The following is a 20,154-nucleotide window of genomic DNA, read 5'->3' on the forward strand; positions in this document are numbered from 1 at the left end:
ATTGGTACATAACCACTATGTGTATTTGTGCATTAAACTCTGCCTGTACTATACTTTATATATCTTATATGTTTGCTGTTAGTACATCAGGGTTCTATGGTGTAATGGTTAGCACTCTGGACTCTGAATCCAGCGATCCGAGTTCAAATCTCGGTAGAACCTGATTTTTGTTTTAGGTGAATGTTATGTTTAGTTGGATGCGATTGTAACAAATACTATGACGTTTTATTTAATAATATCAGAGTAGCCCATCAGATTAACAATGTGACACAAACTGATAAGGTTTTATATAACGTTCATCCCGAAGAAACAGCACCGGAAATGACAGTTTTTGTTCCGGGTCTTTCGCTCATCAGGCCAACCTTCTCCTTCCAAGATGGCAGCAGCTATGGATGTTGATACGCCGAGTGGCGCAAACAGTGGAGCTAGCAAAAAGCGATTTGAAGTTAAAAAGGTAAGATTCCACGAAGAAACTCGCAGTCACGGTGTTAAGAAATGTTAAACATTAGCCCCCCATTAGATACAAATGACTACTCGTAGAGCTCACTGATAGTGTTCGCATTCTAACGGTAAAATCAGTGTTGCTTTACCGTTAACGTTGGAGCAGTTGCTAGCTAGCTGTTAGCCTGACTCAAACGGCATGAATTTGCAATTCTTCATAGGGAAATATCAGAAAAGGTTTATCAACTATCAACCAACTCTCGTCTGCCTAATTCACAACGTGATCACATGAATAGATATACCTCCCATTCACGGTAAACATTAGTTACGGTTATAAAATTAAGCTCTTAATGCGCCGAGCTAAATTAGGCTAACGATAGCTAAGCTGCATTTCCGGGAGCCCACTAGCCGTCACAAAGCATCCAAACCTGCCGGAAGCAGACGTGTTATGATCCTCATCTAAAAGGTTGATCAATTGAAACAGTTGTGATTGAATTGTATGGTTTTATTTACATGGTAGCAGCGTAAGCAGCTAATATAGCATCAATCGTTTTGATAACATTTGTGACATCCCTGCTTTCAAGCGTTACGTTCATCAACGTCAGCTAACTTAAGCCACCGTTTTATCATCATTGTTTATAATCGTATGATATAATAACAGGTCGGGTGGAAACATGTGACGGTATAACCACTGGGATGATGTGTTCGCAGATCATTTCAGTCGAATTCTAAATCTATTTTGGGAGGTGAGAATTAAGCAGAGTTGATCAGTCATGAATAAACTACTACTAACTAGTAGTAAAAAAACTACTAACTAATAATCTACTTCTGCCTGTAGATTTTTTTACTTAAAATACAAAAAGATGCCAATATAAAGCTGTCATTAAATCTGTTGTTGTCAACAAGACCACCTGCAGTGACTGTAGATCAATGGTCTGTGATTCCTCCCCCACCAGTGGAATGCTGTGGCGCTGTGGGCCTGGGACATTGTGGTGGACAACTGTGCCATCTGCCGGAACCACATCATGGATCTCTGTGAGTTCACAAACTCTCTGTAATGTTTGTTCTATTTGTCATTCATCATCAGGCATGTGAGCGAGTTTTGTGACATTTTTGGCACATATACCCCCCCCTCTCAGGTATAGAGTGCCAGGCCAACCAAGCTTCTGCAACCTCTGAGGAGTGCACTGTGGCCTGGGGTGTCTGCAACGTGAGTACGCTCCTCCAACGTGTCTCTGATCAGGTCCATGTGATGTCTCCACACGGTCGCATTGTAAAAATATAACTTTTGAAAACCTAAAACACTTATTAAGCTGTTAAGATGTTGTCATGTTGAACATTTAAAAACAATGTTTTTTCAGATGTGGCTCCGCTAATTCAGCTTTACGTGATGAAGATGACCTCATTGAGTTAATTCTCATCTAGCTAATCCGTTAGTAAAGTTCTAGTCGTGTTGCTCCTCAATTTTTAAACTGCTTCCACATTTGAGTTTGACTGTAAATCATGTGTATGAGGTTCTTCATTTTAGAGTTATTGTCCAGTTGTAAATATATTAATAATGTATCCACGGTTCATATGGTTACTTATTTTAAATGGCCCAAAGGCTTTGTAGTTCGTATTTACAGTGAAAAGGCATTTCATGGATTCTAACGTTCAAGTGACCGCTTTCTATTGTGTTGTGATACATAAGTGCATCTACTCATGTGTTTCTACCCTCTTCCCCAGCATGCCTTCCACTTCCACTGTATCTCCCGCTGGCTGAAAACCAGACAGGTGTGTCCTCTGGACAACAGGGAGTGGGAGTTTCAGAAGTGAGTGTCATTACTACTTTTTTTTTTTTTTACTGATTTGACTTGATTTGCACAGTTTAGAATCTTTTCTTGAAGTGAACGTCTGTATTGACAGTTGTCTCTTTTTACAGATACGGACACTAGCTGTATTACTGCTGACGTGTTCCTGCGTCATTACAAGCATCTCTCGTTACTTCTGTTCCCTCCTGCTTGTAAGCAAGTTATTTTATGCCCATGTCTTTTGTTTTGGTATGTTGTTAATACAAAAATAAACATGAATATTGTCACACAAAGGTCTTGTATTACTTGAGTTTGAGGGATCCGTGTGCTATAAGACCGGAATGGACGCTGCTGAAAACCCGCTTCTGCTTCGGTTGTGTGCAGACTCGTTTAATATTTAAACGGCGTGGTTGACAGATCAGCTTTGACGCAGTCATGTGTTTATAGAGCAGTAATCCTCGGCGGTAGGACGGGTGCTCTGTGCGGATTAGTAATCTGTTCCCTCTGGGCCCGAGTCACACTGCAGCACCTGTAAGGCTTCAACTCGCAAGTGTCTGTTGGTTGGAACGAAAGGAAGCTACATCTTTTGATGAAAATATGGGTAACTGTTTTCAGTCTACAGGGCTTTGTTTTATCTACACCCTGAAAATCAAGCAATAAATGATGCGGCAGGCTAGTCAAATTTCTGCAGCTCAATGCTTCTCAATATCTTGTGTGGCCCTCACGTGCTTGTATGCATGCGCCTAATGAGAGGACCGATTGTGTCATGTCCACCCAGATCTGTGTAATGGCATTAGTGAGCTCCTGGCGGCGTCTGATGGACCGAATCACAATGTCCCAGAGGTGTTCTGTCTGGTTTTGGTCAGGTGATCACAAGTATTCTATTGTATAAATTCCTCCAGGTACCTGCATACTCTCCACGTGAGGACGGGCATTGTGTATCAGGAGGAACCCAGGACCTTCTGCACCAGCGTAGGGTTGTGTGGTCGGAGGGTCTTATGCCCCTCTATTCTCAAATAGGGTTAAGAAAGCCTCATGCTCAGTGGTGATAACACATCACTTGTGGGAGAAACGTGAATTGGCCTCCAAATGAAAGACTAGTCCAGTTTAGAGTGGGGGGGTCTTCTCATTTGTTGCCCCTCTAGTGCACCTGTCAATTCCATCAACACCTATGATGCTGAAAATGATTAACCTCCAGTGCTGTTCCATGTCAAAGTGTCCCTGAGCAAGACCCCATTGCTCCCCGGCAAAATGCAAAAAAAAATGCTTCAGCTAAATTACATGTAATATTGCTTGTTTTATCTGACGAAATGACAAAAAGCAGAAATTCCCAATGGAGTGTTGGCCGTTAAATGGAGGAATCTGTGCAAACGGGTTGCTAATGGTTTTAAAACATGTCTTTAAATCTTATCTGGAAATAGTTCCAGTTCCATTGTGTCTGTTGTCCAGCTTTGCACAAACTGCAGCCATTTAATATAATGAAGTTAGGAAATCACTAAAACAATGTATCCATTGTGCCTAAAATCAAACAATGGATTGAATTGTGGCTACAGAAAAAAAAAAAAAAAAAAAAAAAAAAACCCACACAGAACGGGATTCTCAGAATTACCTTTTCTAGTTCGTGAGAGAAACCGAAATACAAAGTGGCAAATATTTTTCTGTATCGTAAACAACAGAACTAAAAAAAGTCACTTATTTTACTGCAACAGCATTTTTTTTATTGGGAATCATTTTCCAACAGGGTCAGACATTAACCGTGACATTTTTTTGTGCATTTTATAACAGATCTGACAACAAAAACCAACTGGTTATGTGTGGGAGTTTGGCTCCGTTCGGAGAAAGGAAAGTCCGTAAGCTAAACCACAACGATGTAATAAACGCCTGTAAAAATGTTTGAGCGGGCGTCTTAATGCGGGAACTCCAAGTTTAGCTTTTCCAGAAACACATTAGGAAATGTCAACCTGTGGCTGAGTAAAGTCCAAGCTGGGACGAGGTGGAAGTTGTCAGACCGGCCTCCTAAACTCGTTTGGACATTGCTAAGAGCCAACAGGCTGATTAAGAACATTTAAAAAGTAGCCTCACTCTCTGCCCGTCACCTACTTCCCCCATTGGATCTGCACACAGTGGATTAATAGTTGAAAAGCATTGCGGCTCTCCAGAACGAGTCACCATCCATCCACTCCATTTGGTTCCTCCTCCTCCTCCTCTACGGCTGTGGTGGCGCTCCAAACTTGGAGCTCAGCTTGGTGACCAGTGCCATGATTTTAGGGTTGTTCTGGTACTTTGAGATGTTGGCCGGGTTCTGTGCCACATCCTGGAAGGCAGTCATCACCTCCGGGTCCTGCAGTAAAATAAGGAGCAAACAGGGTCAACTTTCTGCACAGATGCAGTACTACTCCCAACAGACTGATTCGTACAAATAACTGCTTCCCCTTTAACTTGTACTTTGATGTTCACTATGAGAAATACACAATTTTGTTGATCAGATGTAATCAATCTCCTCTTTTTTGAATAAACTAGCCTGAACCAAACACTGCTTAGAAGTGCAATTGTGGTCGAGTACTCAACTAAAAATCTCAGCCATGTTCACAAGGCTACTTTGGGACTGATGACAGGAATATGTGTACCTTCAGTGTAGACAGGAACCCATTAGCTTTTTAATCTCAGTCCATCTGTATGTAGCTCAAATATGCCTGTCCTTACCCGCCACACCCCCCCCCCCCCTCCTCTGTGGGGATGAAGACTTGTTGGGTTTGAAGAGAGCCAGGCTAGCAGCATCCCTGTGAGCTTTATACTAAGCTAACAGGCGTTGTTGACATTCAAACTTGAATAGCGTCAACTTTGTACAAGTAGTGGGTTTCCAAAAATGTGCCTATTCCTTTGGGCAGTGGAAGACTGATGGTGTCACCTTCATGGCGTTGAGCAGCTCAGGATCCTTCAGGAGATCACTGAAACCGGGCATGCCAGCAGGGGCTCCTTCTGGAAATCCACCCGCACCTACAGAGAATCATTATCGTTAGTGAACTTAAGAGGCGATCACATCAGTCTGATGAATTTAAACTTTGTTAGAGGGATGTAAACAGTCGGGCGATAAACAAATATCGACCTGTAATTACTCCTCAAACATCACCCATTGTTCAGGCTTCAGACCTTACAGTAATACGTAGCGTATCAGTAAGATCCAATTATATAGAAATTGTGAATTATTTGTCCACAGTGTATCATCTTTTTATTTGAGTCGTCTATTGTGTAGTCCTCTCATGATGCAATGGACAAGGTTTTTTTTCCCCCTCCTACCAGGAAAGAATCCTCCTCCTCCTCCACCTCCGCTGCCTCCGAACGGCCGTGCATCCTCCTCCTGAGAAAATGCAAACAATTCAGAGGTTATTAAGTGTCCAAAAGGTTCAGGAGAGGTTTGTTCTCTCAATGTGAAATGTGTCAATGGTGTTCTGTTTGAGTTCAAAATGCTGATGATACAGTTCAGGGTTTCCTCTAGTTTTACAACTCTTACGAGCACCAGGTGCGCACACACACACACACAGACATATTTGCAAACGCGTCAGGGAGGAACTTCCATGAGTGGGGAAAAAAGAAACACTGCAGTTTCTCATAAAGACAAAGCCTTGAGCTGCATTTATTTATAATCATCCAATCACAGCTTTGCAACCACAACCAGACATGTGATGATGTTGTAGCTTTTTTTTGAAGCATTTTCAGAAAACAAAAGCTTAAGTGTAGTGTTTTTTTTTGCTCAAATGCAAGCTGCAAATGTTAACAGGTGCGGCTAACTAGCTCACTGGCTACAGTAGCAGTAATCCTAAATCCAAGAACCTTACACCATCAGTCTGTGGGGTGGTGTAGACACGGCATAGAGGAAGCAGCAGTAACTAAGGTGGGCGGGGCTTAGCCAACATCAGTTGTGCCTTTGAGCATCGATTGAAAACCCATAGCAGTGACTTCTTCTCTGGAGAAACTTCAAGTTGTGCAGCATTTATCAACCAAATAGTGCATTAGTATTCTGTCACAATTAACTGCGCATGGAGAACATTTCATTCAGAACAGAAAATCGCCACACTAACTCACCCTCTGAGCCCGTGCATGCTCCTCTCTGGCTTTCTTTACCCGCTCTTGTTTCTCCTTGACCTCCTTCTCTTCTCTCTTGCGCTCGTATTTGCGTCTGTGCTCAATGATTTTCTGAGCCTGAAAAACAGAAAAAGGGAATAATGACAAGAACGATCAACAAACGCACAGCTGGTAGCATCATATTTGAGTTCCTGTGTGGCATCAGGAGCTCTACTTCGGATTCAGCAAGATCTCCTCTCTAAGACTACTCACATTAGTTTGTCATGTAATGCATATCTGCATTCATAACTAACTTAACAAAAAAAAAAAAAAGTTTAACCTTTGGCTGGACCTCCTTCAGCATTGCACTGGTGTCTTCGTCATAGTCCAGTTTGCAGGCCGTGGCCAGGTCCTTGGCCGCCTCCTCCCAGTGGCCCAGCAGCCTGCATTTTGAATTGACGATCAACGAAAACCATCACAACTGTCAACCTTTCAACTTTGAAGAGTATCAAATTGCGAGACCCGTTGATACTCAAACTAAAATGGTTCTTAACATGGTTTAAGATGTTCGTACAGACATATTTTATGTTTTAGGGCACAAAGATGAACATTAAATAACTGCACGTTAATAATGATAGCACACTATAGGAGAAAACTAAATGTTACTCAGGAGAGCAACCCTGAAATGGCTTTATTCTACATCCCTGGCCCTGCTGTAACCCACAGTTAGCAGCGTGGTGGTTATGCAACGCGTCTGTGGGGGTGTAAAATACAAAATGTACCTGTGAGCTTTTCCCCTCCACTTGTAAGGCTGTGCAGAGTCTGGGTTGATGCTGATGGCTCGGTCACAGTCTCTTATGGCTGCGTTGGGTTTCTGCATCTGGATAAAGACGCTAAAAACAAAAGGCAACGGTTATGCACTTCTTTCATAACAGACAAGAGCAATCACAATGCTTAAAGACCCATTTAATACCTGAATGACACTTTAATGCTCTGCTTGGGACACCCTGAATAAAAAGGCCCTGAGGACTCTCACCTTGCCCTCTTGGCGTACATGATGGCCACGCAGGGGTTCCGCTTGATTGCTTCAGTGAAAAGATCCAGAGCTTTCGGCAGATCACCTGCACCGGAATTGACGTGTAAACATGGACTTAAAGATCAAACGTATTAATTCAATTTTGAACGTCATCTTTTTGAGTCCATGTGCACGTTCAACAGAAAGTCCTCCTACCTTCTGAGAGAGCATTAATGGCCGCCATCTTCTTCTCATCGGCCTCGTCCATCATCTCCTCTGTGACCTGAGGAGATGAATGCACAGATGTTCACACTACTGCCGCCTAAAGAGGTCAATGCTTCGTGGGTTTTTTCCAGGCCTGGAACAGTGAATAAATACTCGATATATTTGCGTAACTGAATGGATGATCAATAGAATATGGAAAGAAAATTGACCTCAATAGTGTCAATCTCGCCCATCTCCTGCGGCTCATCGGTGTCTGGTTCGATCACTCCCTCCATGTCCATTTCTGAAAAGGAGCCAATATTTACTGGGAATTCTTGTTGTAAACAAAGACAATACCCACTATTTTGAGAACGTGGTTTAGTATTCACACACTTGAACCATTTGTCAAATATCAATATGCAATTTGTCACATAACATTTTGAGAAAATAAATTTAAAGTCTTACAGCTTCAAAACTCATTCAGATATACTAACTCCTACCCAGACAGTTAAGATAATAAATTAGAGCAATGTATAAAAATGGGAACATATTTGCAGGTTGTGCAGATCCACACATTTTTTATTAAATACCTGAATGGGCCTACAGTTTGTATGCAGAGCCTTCCTTTATTAAGGGTTCCACAATTTCCAAAAAGACAGCCGTGAGCTGGAGTCCAGCAGGGGAAATATGCTTATTTGATTGAGAAGATTAATAGCACTCTCGTGTCTACAGTAAATATGAATGCAGCTTCATTGGAGATTGGAACTAGCTGACCAATCTCATTCAGAATAATGACAAAGAAAAAAAAAAAAGCCAAGTTCATTCGTTCTTTGCCAGGGTTCACATGCTGGACCTAAATACGCTTGTCCCTGAGACCAGAGCTGTGAATAAAGAAACTTTGTACCGATGTCACTCTCCTCAGTCTCAGACAGGACTGGAGCCTCAGGAGGGGGAGCGGATTTAGGGGGAGGAGCACAAGGACAGCCGCCCTACAAGTCAGAGAGCACTCGGTTACAACAAACATTAAAACATATTAGAAATAATATCATTGTAATATTTGAGTCACCTGGCAGGACTTCCCTGTCTTGGGCAGTGGAGGGATTGTTGCACCCATGCTGGAATAAAAAGTGATGGAGCACAGTTGAGCGAGGAATACACAAGCCACGATACTTCAGGCCTTTTACTCAATGAATGTACCAAAAAAAAAAAAAAAAAAGTGTCCCTAAAAATGCACTTTTTAAATCACTAAAATACATCAAAATCACAATATATACATACACGACAGGGTTATTAATAACATACTCTTCTCCAAAGATGTGTTAAATAAATGCGGGGCATGGCAGGTGCTTGACGTGAAATGCATTGGAACATTGTCTGCACCCACACGGAACCAGCATGTGGTCCAATGGAGGCTTTTAATGAAAGGTGGGCGGGACTGCACACGTGAGACGGTTTAATTCGGTTCAGTATTACATTTAGAGAACCTACAACAGTCACACAATGCATCCCGAATTAATATTCCACACGACAAACAGGATACCCGCACAAAGGGGTTTGGGCTCCGATGGATACTGACCCCAGCAACCAGGTCCGGAAGAAGCTCATTTCTGGAAGATGCAGGATCTCGGGACTGGCCTCGCACAGCTCTACGAAGACCTTTAACTCGGTCACTTTACGCGGGTCCATGCTGCTCGGTCACGTCCGGCACGCAGCGCGCTGCGCTGCGGGGGGGAGAAACCACAAAGACAAAAGAATGATGCTAACAACTTAGCCGAGCCAGACGTTGTTTGCGGTTCATGCGGCGAATGCTAGCGTCGTTAACCCAAGCGTGCTATAGAGTTTCATGAGCGTGAGCTTTACACCGTACTTTGTTCACTGCTCGCTTCGCGTAAACCTCAACAACACGTGTGATTCGGGGGGGTGTAACGCAAAGCCACCGTGCACAAACCACATGAACGGATACGTCAACGGTCGCAAGCCAGAAGTTTCTGGAAACGCGAATCCGTGCGTGACGCGTTAACCGTTTGACGCATGATAGCGCCGCTAGCTAGCCGCAACACGGGCCGTGATTAATGGAAAACACCTGGTATCTAGAGCCACGGATGCCTGCAGTCGAACGGGAAACTCACTTGGTAAGAATGAATACCGTCGACACCCGATAGGTGAAGCTCGCAGAGGAAGCTCGCGGTGGATTTGTATTGTGTCAAATGGGCTCTTCGCTGGTGGTGACGGTGGCGTCGCTCCCGTGTTTTCATTCAGGCGCGTTCACGGACAAACGCGACGCAGGTCCTGAATCTCTGTTGTCCTGAGTTTAGACTGTCAGGCCACTTTATAGAAATCCGTAACAGATGTTTTATCTGATTATTACAGGGGATTGGTTCTAAACGAGCACACGCTGCCGGGTGAAGAATTTACTTAATTCTAAACAACATGAATGAAACAAAAATGTAATTAAGAGGGGGATTTCTGAAATAATGAAGACAGTTAGAACCATGTGACTAACGTTAGGAAATTTCTATTTTAACAGAATGGCATCCAACGTGTTTATTATTAGATTGGACATTTTAAAATGATCAATTTCAAACTTGAAGAAATGCAACATTGTTAAAATGTATCATTCATGTACGATCTGAAAAAAAAGTTGCGAGAATACACTGGTTGAAACCCATATTTAAAAAATGAGAAGAATCAACTTTTATCCACCAATTGCAGCAAAGTGGGCGGGATTAAGCACCTCGGCCTGGGAAGAACTACTCAGGGCACCAAATCCCACAATCCAAGACATTAGCAAACATGGGGTCATCGAGCTAACGAGGCTAACTGACAACCAAAGAGACGCGTTCGTTGTATGTGAAGATTCGAACCAACTGGGTCGCACCAACACAGAGACATTCATCTCCTCGCCTATCAAGCGACTTGTGTCCTTCACTGACTGTAGCCTCGTGTCCACAGTAGGGAGACATGTTGTGACTGAAAGGTGTCCTCCAGTTGCAGCAGCTATGTTGCCCCTAAGCAGCACTTTGGTCCGGTCTGCTGTTAAGCTGCTGCCACCGCGGAACTGGCGTCCAGGTGAGTCCAGTCCGGTGCGGTGCTGTGGTCCTGTGGACCACGTTTTTAAAAAAAAATGCACCTCTTTTAATGGCGTTACGGTACAACGGCGCTATTCACAACTTCACTATCTTTGAACTGTCTTTAAACCAGATCCTTAAAAGGTTGTATTCTAATTCCGCTTGCTTCTTGTTCACGAGGACCTCCTCTACGCCCCCGTTTATCCCCGTGATATTTTACTGTACAGTTTTGGAGGAAATTAAAGATAAAGTCAGCTCAGTGGGTCCATTGCCCCCTTCAGTGCAGACCCCGGGATGCCCGGTGCGGTGCTTCCTCCTCCCCGGGCGCACATCCCCTCACCCCCCGGAGGCCGAGGTGGGGCACAGCGGCCGAATGATGACCAGTGGTACGAGCCCCCGTACCGTAACGCCATGAATAGAGATGCACATCATTATGAAATGTGGTCAGCATGACCGCAGGTGTGGGGTTACGTTTAAACTGTAAAGTTACTTAAATTACGACTTTGAGATACTTGTACTCGAATTTGTCATTTTAATTATACATTCTACTGCTACTTCACTTACGGCAAGTTATTGTCTCTTATCAGCCGACATACACTGTTACAATACTGTGAGGTTCTGCACTGTGAACCCCGCTGACAGCAGGTGAAACATAGTTAATGGCCAGTTTAAGAGTATTTGTTGTGTTTCTGTCTGCAGGGCGTTTCTGGTGCCTGTACCGAAACGTTTCTGTGAAACTAGGAGGTTTAAAGCCAAGGACTGTTCCACCTCGGTACCTGGGCCAGCCCAGCCCTTTCACCCATCCACACCTCATCAAACATGGTAAATATTGTGAACATGTTGAACATGTACATCTACACCTGTTCGGGGAGCCACATGTGTGACCTCTGCTCCTCAGGTGAGGTGACCCCAGGCTTGAGCCAAACAGAATACGAGCTCCGCAGACACAGGCTGACCTCGCTGATCGAGGCCCAGTCCGACAGGCTGCTGGGACCTTCCGGCTCCTCCAGCACCCACGTGGCCATCGTGTTGTCCCATCCAACCCGCTACATGACCAACGACATCCCTTATCCTTTCCACCAGAACCAGGTGCATGTTCTGTCTTCATTGGTATTTCTTGTTTTATTGTAATGATAAACGACACAACAGCAACATCTTCTCATCGTCTGGTGTAAAAAGATAGTTAACGAGAACACTGAACACTGACAACATTTTAGCAAGGCTTCGGTCAATTAACGTGAAGCCAATGCTCCCCAGGATTTCCTCTACCTCAGCGGCATCCTCGAGCCCGACAGTGCCCTGGTTCTTTACGGGAAAGGTCGACCAGACCAGGCCATCTTATTCGTCCCCCGCAGAGACCCGGGGAGAGAGCTGTGGGACGGGCCCCGGTCAGGGAAGGATGGGGCAGCAGCTTTGACCGGCATAGAGAGAGTTCACTGCACAGAGGAACTGGGTGTTGTGCTCAAAAGCCTTAAAGGTGGGTGGGAGTGTTTATTCCCTGACCTTGTTGCTCGTTACTGTTGCTACGCTTTCTGTTCCATCACTTGTGTTGTCAGAATGATCAAAGTACCAATACTGAATCTTTTGAACTATTTCCATACAAATGTTCTGCAGTCTCAATACACAGGTACCAGCTGTGCTTTCTGCTCCCTCTTCTTCCTCACACACGCTGATATCATATGTAGAATATTCCTACATCTTGTGACTAGGTTATTAATACTTTTTAAATAATACTTTTTAATAAAAAAATGTACACAACCAAATATGGTAGTATGGTAATTTCACACAGAATTATGCCACAGCAGATTTAAAGTTGCTTACGAACATCCAAGGGTTTCATTTAATTTGGCTATTATGTTATTCTTATTATTAACCCAGGACTAAACTAATATGTTATCTTGCTCCGACAGTGTTTTTTCCTGTGTACAGTTATTTTTCTAATGTTGTTCAGTAATAACTTCTCTACGGAGTTCATGTTTCGTGAACGGGTTCAACCAGATTCTTAAGAAAATAAAATCAGGAGCCGACATTTGACTGCTAACTGCAGTAATTAGGACCTTTTTAACTCCATTGTTACCATTTTGTGTGAACTCCGATCCGCTCACAGGCACTGTGCTGTGGTACGACGGCTCTCAGCCCGCTCACCCTCATCTGCACCAGGCCCACGTGGGCCCCGTGCTGGAGGCGGGGCCGATGCCGCACTCTCTCAGGCCCCTCACGCACTCTCTCAGGGCCGTCAAGAGCTCAGCTGAGGTGGCGCTCATGCAAGAAGCAGGTCGCATCACAGCTCAGGTCGGTGTTTAAATTGCTTTTCGTGTCTACGTTGTAATATTTTATCATTTGTTGAGGGAAATTGCTTTTTGCATAACCAATACAACATTTAGATCCATCAGATGTATATTTATTTAAATTCTAAGAGAACATGAGGCAGAAGCGCCCAGGAAGTAAATATAGAGAGAGACATAATGATCGCCTTTCCCTGTGGATACCAGAGCGTACGAGTAACAAGTCTACCTACACCAGGCGGTGTGAAGGCGCCCTGAGAAACAAACAAGGGTTCTGTAGTTGTCCACTGACCTCAACTGACACATGTAGGAATATAGGGAGTTAACTTTGGTTAAAGCATCCCTGCCGGTGGAAATGTTTCTGGTCTGCATTCAGAGTCAACTCCCGCGTCGTCTCCACACGTTTACTAGACTTGTCTGCAAATGCAGGATAAAACTATTTTAAAAGAAGAGGGTTTTTTTGCTCTACAAATGTATTTATTTTATATTTCGAGACTGACCAGAACGGGTGAACCACAATGATAAATGACCAATAAGAGTTGTTATTGTCTTTCTGGTTCTTGAGACGGCTCTGACTCAAGTCCTTGTCTTTCAGGCTTTCCGGAGGACGATGGGTCTGTCTCAAGGAGACGTGGATGAGGCTGTGCTCTTTGCTAAGGTAACTACACGTATCTCACCACCATCCGCCAAGCTGTCAGTTTAACTGTGGTCATCTTTCTTCTTAACAATATTTACAATGGTTACTGCCTCCTTCACTTATGCGGAATATTACATGTAACTAGAGGCGAATCAGTAATTCAGTTGTTTTGGCTCAATTTAGCTGTTTCCCCCTGCCAGGTATTACAGTAAGTGTGACAACAGCTTTAAGAGCTCAAAGATTTTAAAATCCGACTGAAGTTCCAGCGTTTAGTCCATTTGGAAGTTACTACGAATTCAAAACGCCGTTTTCACAGAAAATTGGACACTAGAGGTGACGGGAAACATTACTCTCGGAGGACACTTTAAAATAAATGATGTTCATTGTTTGTCTTTCAGTTTGATTTTGAGAATCGGCTCCATGGCGCCAACTTCCTGGCCTACCCCCCTGTTGTTGCTGGTGGGAATCGAGCCAACACTCTGCACTACATAAACAACAACCAGATTATCAAGGTACGGGAAGGTGTCAAATATGCTAAAGCTCCGTTCTATCCAACAGGATACGATGAACATCCACATTGTGCTGAAGTGTTGTTGTATGTGCAGTAGTGACGGACCCATCGTGCCTCCCCCTCTTTCTCTCCTCCATCAGGATGGGGAAATGGTGCTGCTTGATGGTGGTTGTGAATACTTTGGTTACGTCAGTGATGTCACTCGTACGTGGCCAGTGAATGGAAAGTAAGTCTGAATATTAAGTAAATATTAAGTTCTGCCCCTTTAAAGTGAAATATTGTTGGTACCGAATATCTGGTGTAGAAACTTGAAACGTGTGCAACAAATTCTTGATTTGATTTTCATGATTTCTAAATGCAGACCGTAAATGGAAATCCATCTTTTCTTAACAATAGTTTGGACCGTGTGTTTATTTAATGTGCCCATAACTTTTTAGATATTCTGCTCTTTAGATAAATGGCTTCTGATTCTGATACATTATCATTTCTTGTTAGCTTTCTACACTATTTTTACTTAACAAACAAAAAAAAACAACACGTTTCTAGATTTGATCACTTTTTAAAAGTAGGTGTTTCTCAAAGACCCAACAAAAAAAACACCTGATCGCGTGCTGCCCTCATCTCCTTCACACCAGATTCAGCCCGGCCCAGGCTGAGGTGTACGAGGCCGTCCTGGAGGTCCAGCGCTCCTGTCTGTCTCTCTGCTCGCCGGGCGTCAGTCTGGATCACATCTACAGCACCATGCTGGCTCTGCTGGGGCGACAGCTCCGGCGGCTCGGCGTTGTGAAGGCCGGCACCAGTGATGCTGATGCAGTAAAGGTAATAATCACAGCTGTAGAATCGGGCTCCAGCATGGAAAACACTGCTGCCAGTTACAACATTTAAAAGATTTATTGTGTTTCTCACATGCAAATATTACAAAGAGTGTAGTCCTTAATCATTTTTTAGTTTGCTATTGTGTTTTTGCTTACAGGCTCATGCTCTTACAGTGTTTTATTTTTTATTTTTGACCTCTTCCCCAACTGATGGATATCAATCATCCGCACCACAGGTGGTCCTGGCACCATCAGATACCTTGGAGCATTGACTTAAAACAGCTATGGTTTATTTATGTCCTCACCAGTGGTTTGTGGTCAGGAACTGGCCATAAGCTTCTTTTGGCCAATGCGAATTATGAAATTACCTCCTTGCAGCCTCCATGAAACACAATATGCTCTGTAAACGTTTTAAAACAAAGGCATGTGTTATTATTCCTTTTCCCCAGTAGATCTTTGCTGGGGAAAAAAACAAGCAAGCCAAACCAAAATTGAATGTAAATTTAGGTTGTTTCTCTTAAAAAAACAGAGAAGAAAATTCCCAGTTGTCTTGGCTTGATGGGTTTCCCGCTCAGACACGGTTTCATAGTTATCGACCCTTTTAGGTGCATGATTTTGGGCCATGCCAGCAGCATAACTTTTCAAATCGTGCATCCTGTAGATCATGATTTCTGTTTGTCTCATACTTTGGTTCATGCTAAAACAATAACTCCCATCATCCTCCTTCAACTGTATTTCAACGATTTCATATATGAAGGATTTGTCCGAATTGCCCGTTGGAATTTGTCTCCCCCTTTTTTTGGGTGTTTTAGACGACCCGGGATTCAGTTGACACTCATCAGATGCGGTCAGGTGGACCGTGATCAGATGAGTCTCATCCAAAACAGTGAGCCGCAGTCAGCGGCGCCGCGATTTCGTGTCATTAGTGTTTGGCTACTGTGGAAAGACCGTAAACCTGTCAATGTGCTCATCCCAGGCTGCACGGCGCTTCTGCCCCCACCACGTTGGGCATTACCTGGGGATGGATGTCCACGACACTCCTGAGCTGTCGCGCTCACAGCCTCTACAGCCAGGAATGGCCATCACTATAGAACCAGGTGGGGACCAACTGGCCTCTTCAATACCCGTTGTTAATCACGAGTTGGGCTACTTTTATTTGCACCCAATGGCACCCGAGCCAGGGTGACATCGGGTTTTAAGAAAGAAAATACAAAATGCATCCCACCCAGTTAGTTAGACGGCAGCAGCCACTCATTACACATCGTCTATTTTGCATTCTCGTTTATGTTTCATGTTTCACGTCCTCCTCCTGCTGTGGCAGGGTTGTACATCTGCGAGGACAATGACCAGGTGCCGGAGCGTTTCCGTGGCCTGGGCGTCAGGATTGAGGACGATGTGGTGATTGGAGACAAGGGAAGCCCTCTGATTCTGTCGCGCGACGCGCCAAAGACCATCGCCGACGTAGAGAAGGCCTGCGCCCGCAGATAGGGGAGGGGAGACGGACGAGTGAGCTGCCGCCTCGGTGGCTGGCTGAGCGCCGTGTTTTTCCAACCGTTTCAGGGTGATGACATCATCAGGCTCAGGTGAAAGGTGGGAGAACGTTGCAGGACAAGATGGAAGTTTGTGATCTAACGATATGTTCAAAGAAACCACTTCCGTGTTTGTTGTTTGCGGCAGTGAATGATGGTGAAAAGCTTGACAATAAAAAGTGGATTTGGTTGTTTGTTGAGGGGTTACGGCGTAGCTTTGGAGCTCACGCGCCTATTCTACCCGGTAACGGACCACAACAATGTCTGCCACTACACATTGGTGTGGAGACTGCTGTGATGGTGCAGGTGAAGTATAACGTTGAACCAGAATCAAGTATATTTCCAGCTGAATGGTTAGAAGCAACACACATCTTAACCGTATTTGCTCCACAACAGGTTTTTTAGAATTGTTTAGAATTGTGGCCCAACAAGATATGGTTACTTGTTTGTGGGTCTTTAAATTTTTTTTGTTAAGCCAACGTACAAACCCTTCTTTCCATCTCTAAAGTTGAACATTCACTCACTGAGCTGCAGGAAGGACCAGAGCATGTCAAATGACTACAACATGTTGAAACACAAAAGTGATGAATAAAGGTGAGACCTGAAATGACTGCAATGATTACACAGGCGCATGGAAATGAAATCTGCTTTCCGTTTTATGATGTGACATGTATGTATTAAAAAGATCTCATTCTATCATTTTCATTACAAATCGACAAGACAAATGTGATCTAGTAGCTGGAAGAAAGAAGGTTTGAATGAATAACTGTTGGGTCCCTTTGTACCAAACTGTGACATTGTACATCTTTAAAAGGTGGCGCGATCGCTCCATCTTTCATTACATTACATTACAGGTCATTTAGCAGACGCTTTTATCCAAAGCGACTTACATTACACTTTAAACCCATGGCTTTTTTCACATTTTCACCCGGGGAGCAATTAGGGGTTAGGTGTCTTGCTCGGGGACACTTCGACATGGAACATGGGGCAGCCTGGAATCGAAACAACAACCGTGTGCTTCCCAGCACACCTTCTCTAACCCCTGCGCCACGACGACCCCTTTCCATCCACTCTTTCATCATCCATCGTTGAAATGAAGTCTTAGACGTTCAGACCTCATTTCAACGTCAATGAGGTCTGAGGTCCTCAAACACGTTTTCCCTCTGTGGAATCTAACGTTAACTTTTTGGGGTAATTCGTCAAAAATATGGCCGATAATGTCCTGGAGTCCGGCCCGAGCTGTCCCCTCCGGCCCTGTCGGTGTCTGCCAGTGATGGAAATGGTAAATATACCGCATGCTTTACTCAACGTTCGCTCCAGATAAAACACGAACTCGCTGTTGGGGTTTACGTACACGGGCAGGGCCGGGGGGGCCGCTCGGGCCGGACTCCAGGACGTTATCGGCCATATTTTTGACGAATTACCCCAAAAGGTTAACGTTAGATTCCACGGAGGGAAAACGTGTTTTCTTACTCAGTTAACACAAATATATTTCACCTTGTTTATAAAACGAGTAGCATTGCTGCGGAGTAAACGTGGTGTTTCGCTGCTGGCGGGGGGGAAACTTTTCCCGGAGGGATGTTTTGATGCGTTAGCCTCAACGGGCTAACGAGTTAGCTTCTAACTTTGAGATCCACCTCCAAACAATGGAAGAGCAGAGTCACCCCAGTTTGCCTCAAGTTGTTCTCGCTCGTGCGGGACTCGTCCCGATGGGAGCACGAGGGCGCGCGCACATTAATACGCCCCGCGTGGACGCGCGTCGCGTGGACGCGGGGGACAAGGTGCCGCTCCCGAAGTAGCTTTAGGAGAAAGTAACGGTAACCGAGCGAGCTGAAATGACCGCAGTGATTACAGTCCCCTCCGGTTGCATCGTCGTGTATCGAGAAAGGTCGACGGCAAAGAACCGCTGTGATTTCCATATGCAGTGTTCGCGACTCCAGCAACTACTACTAAAACATCGGTAGCAGAGGAAGTATGTATTCTAACACAAGCATGTTTGACAGTACTTTGCTATGTTAACTGTGCAAAGATGGGTGCCCATACAACTGGCTCTCCGCCTCAGACAGATCCAAGCTGTGAGAGGAAACTGCTGCTGCAACGAGTGTCCCGCTTCGGGCTCCGGACTATTGTTTTCAGGCGTGGAACCAGACCTGCAGAATTTCTAGCTTGCTGACCTGAGAGGCCTATAACAATTATGTTGTTCTCCCCTTTCTAGAAGTTGGTTCGCTCTTTGACCTCCTCATCCCTTCCTCGGACCTGGGTCTGACCAACGGAGGAGATGTCAGCCAATGTGCAGGCTTGAGATACAAACAGCTGTCCGAGCTCTTGCTGCTGGAGCACCCGGACAGCAGGGTGGAGGAGGAGATGTCAGCCAGCTCCACACCAGTCTGGAAGGACTGGGTTTGGGAGGCCAGGATGCAGCCATGGAACACAGGCTGCCGTCCTATCTCTTGCGTGGCCCAAATTCTAACCGCACGGCAAGCTGGGCATCCATGGGGGTGATGGGGGGTGTCTCAGGGCCAGCAACAGCAAGCTGGATTAATGCAGCAGGTCGGGCACCAGCAGCAGCAAGGCCAAGTCTCTGACACGCAGCCTGCGTGGCTGCTTTAATCTGTTAATGTTGATAATAAAGTTCAAGTGAGATGTTGGATCGGGCACGTCACAACACGCTTTTCTTCTGTTCGTGTTTGTGAAATGTGTTAACTTGCCTTGCAAATAAATGCTTTGCTACTGGTTAAAAGCCAAATCATTTCATGTAATGATTTTTACATGTGATTTATATTAGTTCACACAAACACTCCATCTGTTCCCAGTCCGGCCCTCTGTCAAACTTCAGAACCCGATGTGGCCACACCGAGGCAAGAAACTGTCACTAGATCACTGTGTTCTAATAACAGAGACAGTAAAAATGCTTGTTTCTGGTTGGCTGCGAGGTTTCCATGAAAATCATTTAGCGGGACAAGCGTTCCTCGGGACATTTTAACCACCCTTTTAATATCAGTGCACAGACTGCAGGTTCGTATTTCCCACTTGATTGTCTGTTAAACGTATCTTAAGTCAATCCTTCTTATGTGTTGGGAGTTGAATAAAGTGTCTCTGGTGTTTTAGATGCTTGAGGCGGTTTTCTGTTTTGGCTTCTTTGTAAAATCCAGCCACGGTTCTCACCAACACCCCGAAGACAACTGTGTGCGACCATTTCCAGCAAACCAAGTCAGACGCGTTTACTGAACCGCATCCTGCTCCGCACGAAATGAACGACCGCCAAACAAGTGACTGGTCAGACAAGTTTTGCATCTAGCATTAAAGAGCTGTATTATCTGTTAAACAGCGACTTAGAGGTTGTAAAAACATATTCAAACACGTGTGTGTTTGAATACTTATGGGGACTCCATTTGCAAACTGTAAAAGGGACTCTGAAGTCAACGTGACAGCAATGTGTTATTTCTTGACACAATTTTAGGTGCATTCCATGAGGCGGAAAAAGAGGCATGCTGATTTCTTCTTGTTTGCTCTGGCACAACCTTGGAATGAAAATCATTTTCACAAACACGTAACGTTCTTAAATCCACGGTTGATGGCATGACAGTGTGCTTTTACACAAAATACAAACGTTAACGTTTTATCTTCAACTCACACCACGTGGCATTGAGCTAGTCTTGTTGACCAAAATGGATCACACTGCATTTTAATGGTTTATATTTTTTTCTCAAGAGGTGGACCAGCGTGGTTTAAAGGATTTGATACCAGAAAGTTGTTTTCATATTTGTTTACTGCATGTGGCGAGTTTCTTTGCCAAA

At 44.4% G+C, this 20,154-nt stretch overlaps 3 protein-coding genes and 1 non-coding gene across 7 annotated transcripts; 3 read left to right on the top strand and 1 right to left on the bottom strand.

Moving 5' to 3' along the window:
• The first annotated feature begins 90 nt into the window (after nucleotides 1-90).
• trnaq-cug (transfer RNA glutamine (anticodon CUG)) lies at nucleotides 91-162 on the top strand. The gene has a single exon. It is a non-coding gene; the product is annotated as a tRNA-Gln (tRNA).
• On the top strand, nucleotides 156-2,524 carry rbx1 (ring-box 1, E3 ubiquitin protein ligase). Its single transcript, XM_040190272.2, has 5 exons — nucleotides 156-454; nucleotides 1,398-1,476; nucleotides 1,581-1,651; nucleotides 2,167-2,252; nucleotides 2,363-2,524. Exons 1-5 carry the CDS (start codon nucleotides 377-379, stop codon nucleotides 2,373-2,375), a joined length of 327 nt encoding a protein of 108 aa, XP_040046206.1. The 5' UTR covers nucleotides 156-376; the 3' UTR covers nucleotides 2,376-2,524.
• A 1,402-nt stretch (nucleotides 2,525-3,926) lies between these two features.
• On the bottom strand, nucleotides 3,927-9,796 carry st13 (ST13 Hsp70 interacting protein). The gene is made up of 13 exons (XM_040190270.2): nucleotides 9,642-9,796; nucleotides 9,089-9,233; nucleotides 8,579-8,627; nucleotides 8,417-8,501; nucleotides 7,743-7,816; nucleotides 7,525-7,591; nucleotides 7,330-7,414; nucleotides 7,076-7,186; nucleotides 6,634-6,736; nucleotides 6,315-6,431; nucleotides 5,529-5,589; nucleotides 5,140-5,228; nucleotides 3,927-4,572 (listed from the first exon to the last, which is right to left on the bottom strand). The coding sequence occupies exons 2-13, from the start codon at nucleotides 9,196-9,198 to the stop codon at nucleotides 4,438-4,440; spliced, it is 1,086 nt and encodes a 361-aa protein (XP_040046204.2). The 5' UTR covers nucleotides 9,199-9,233; nucleotides 9,642-9,796; the 3' UTR covers nucleotides 3,927-4,437.
• Nucleotides 9,797-10,470: 674 nt separating this feature from the next.
• On the top strand, nucleotides 10,471-19,103 carry xpnpep3 (X-prolyl aminopeptidase 3, mitochondrial). 4 transcript variants are annotated; one of them, XM_078084671.1, is made up of 13 exons: nucleotides 10,471-10,581; nucleotides 10,808-10,966; nucleotides 11,280-11,402; nucleotides 11,479-11,669; nucleotides 11,838-12,057; nucleotides 12,688-12,872; nucleotides 13,461-13,523; nucleotides 13,901-14,014; nucleotides 14,154-14,239; nucleotides 14,649-14,832; nucleotides 15,805-15,925; nucleotides 16,150-17,639; nucleotides 18,573-19,103. In XM_078084671.1, the coding sequence occupies exons 1-12, from the start codon at nucleotides 10,512-10,514 to the stop codon at nucleotides 16,314-16,316; spliced, it is 1,683 nt and encodes a 560-aa protein (XP_077940797.1). In that variant the 5' UTR covers nucleotides 10,471-10,511; the 3' UTR covers nucleotides 16,317-17,639; nucleotides 18,573-19,103. The 4 variants fall into 4 exon arrangements, with proteins under 4 accessions (XP_077940797.1, XP_077940795.1, XP_077940796.1 ...); XM_078084668.1 differs by having other exon boundaries at nucleotides 10,473-10,581; nucleotides 16,150-16,951; XM_078084669.1 differs by lacking the exon at nucleotides 10,808-10,966.
• Nucleotides 19,104-20,154: the final 1,051 nt, after the last annotated feature.

This window comes from Gasterosteus aculeatus, chromosome 11 (assembly GCF_964276395.1).
Source record: "Gasterosteus aculeatus chromosome 11, fGasAcu3.hap1.1, whole genome shotgun sequence".
NCBI classification, from domain to species: domain Eukaryota; kingdom Metazoa; phylum Chordata; class Actinopteri; order Perciformes; family Gasterosteidae; genus Gasterosteus; species Gasterosteus aculeatus.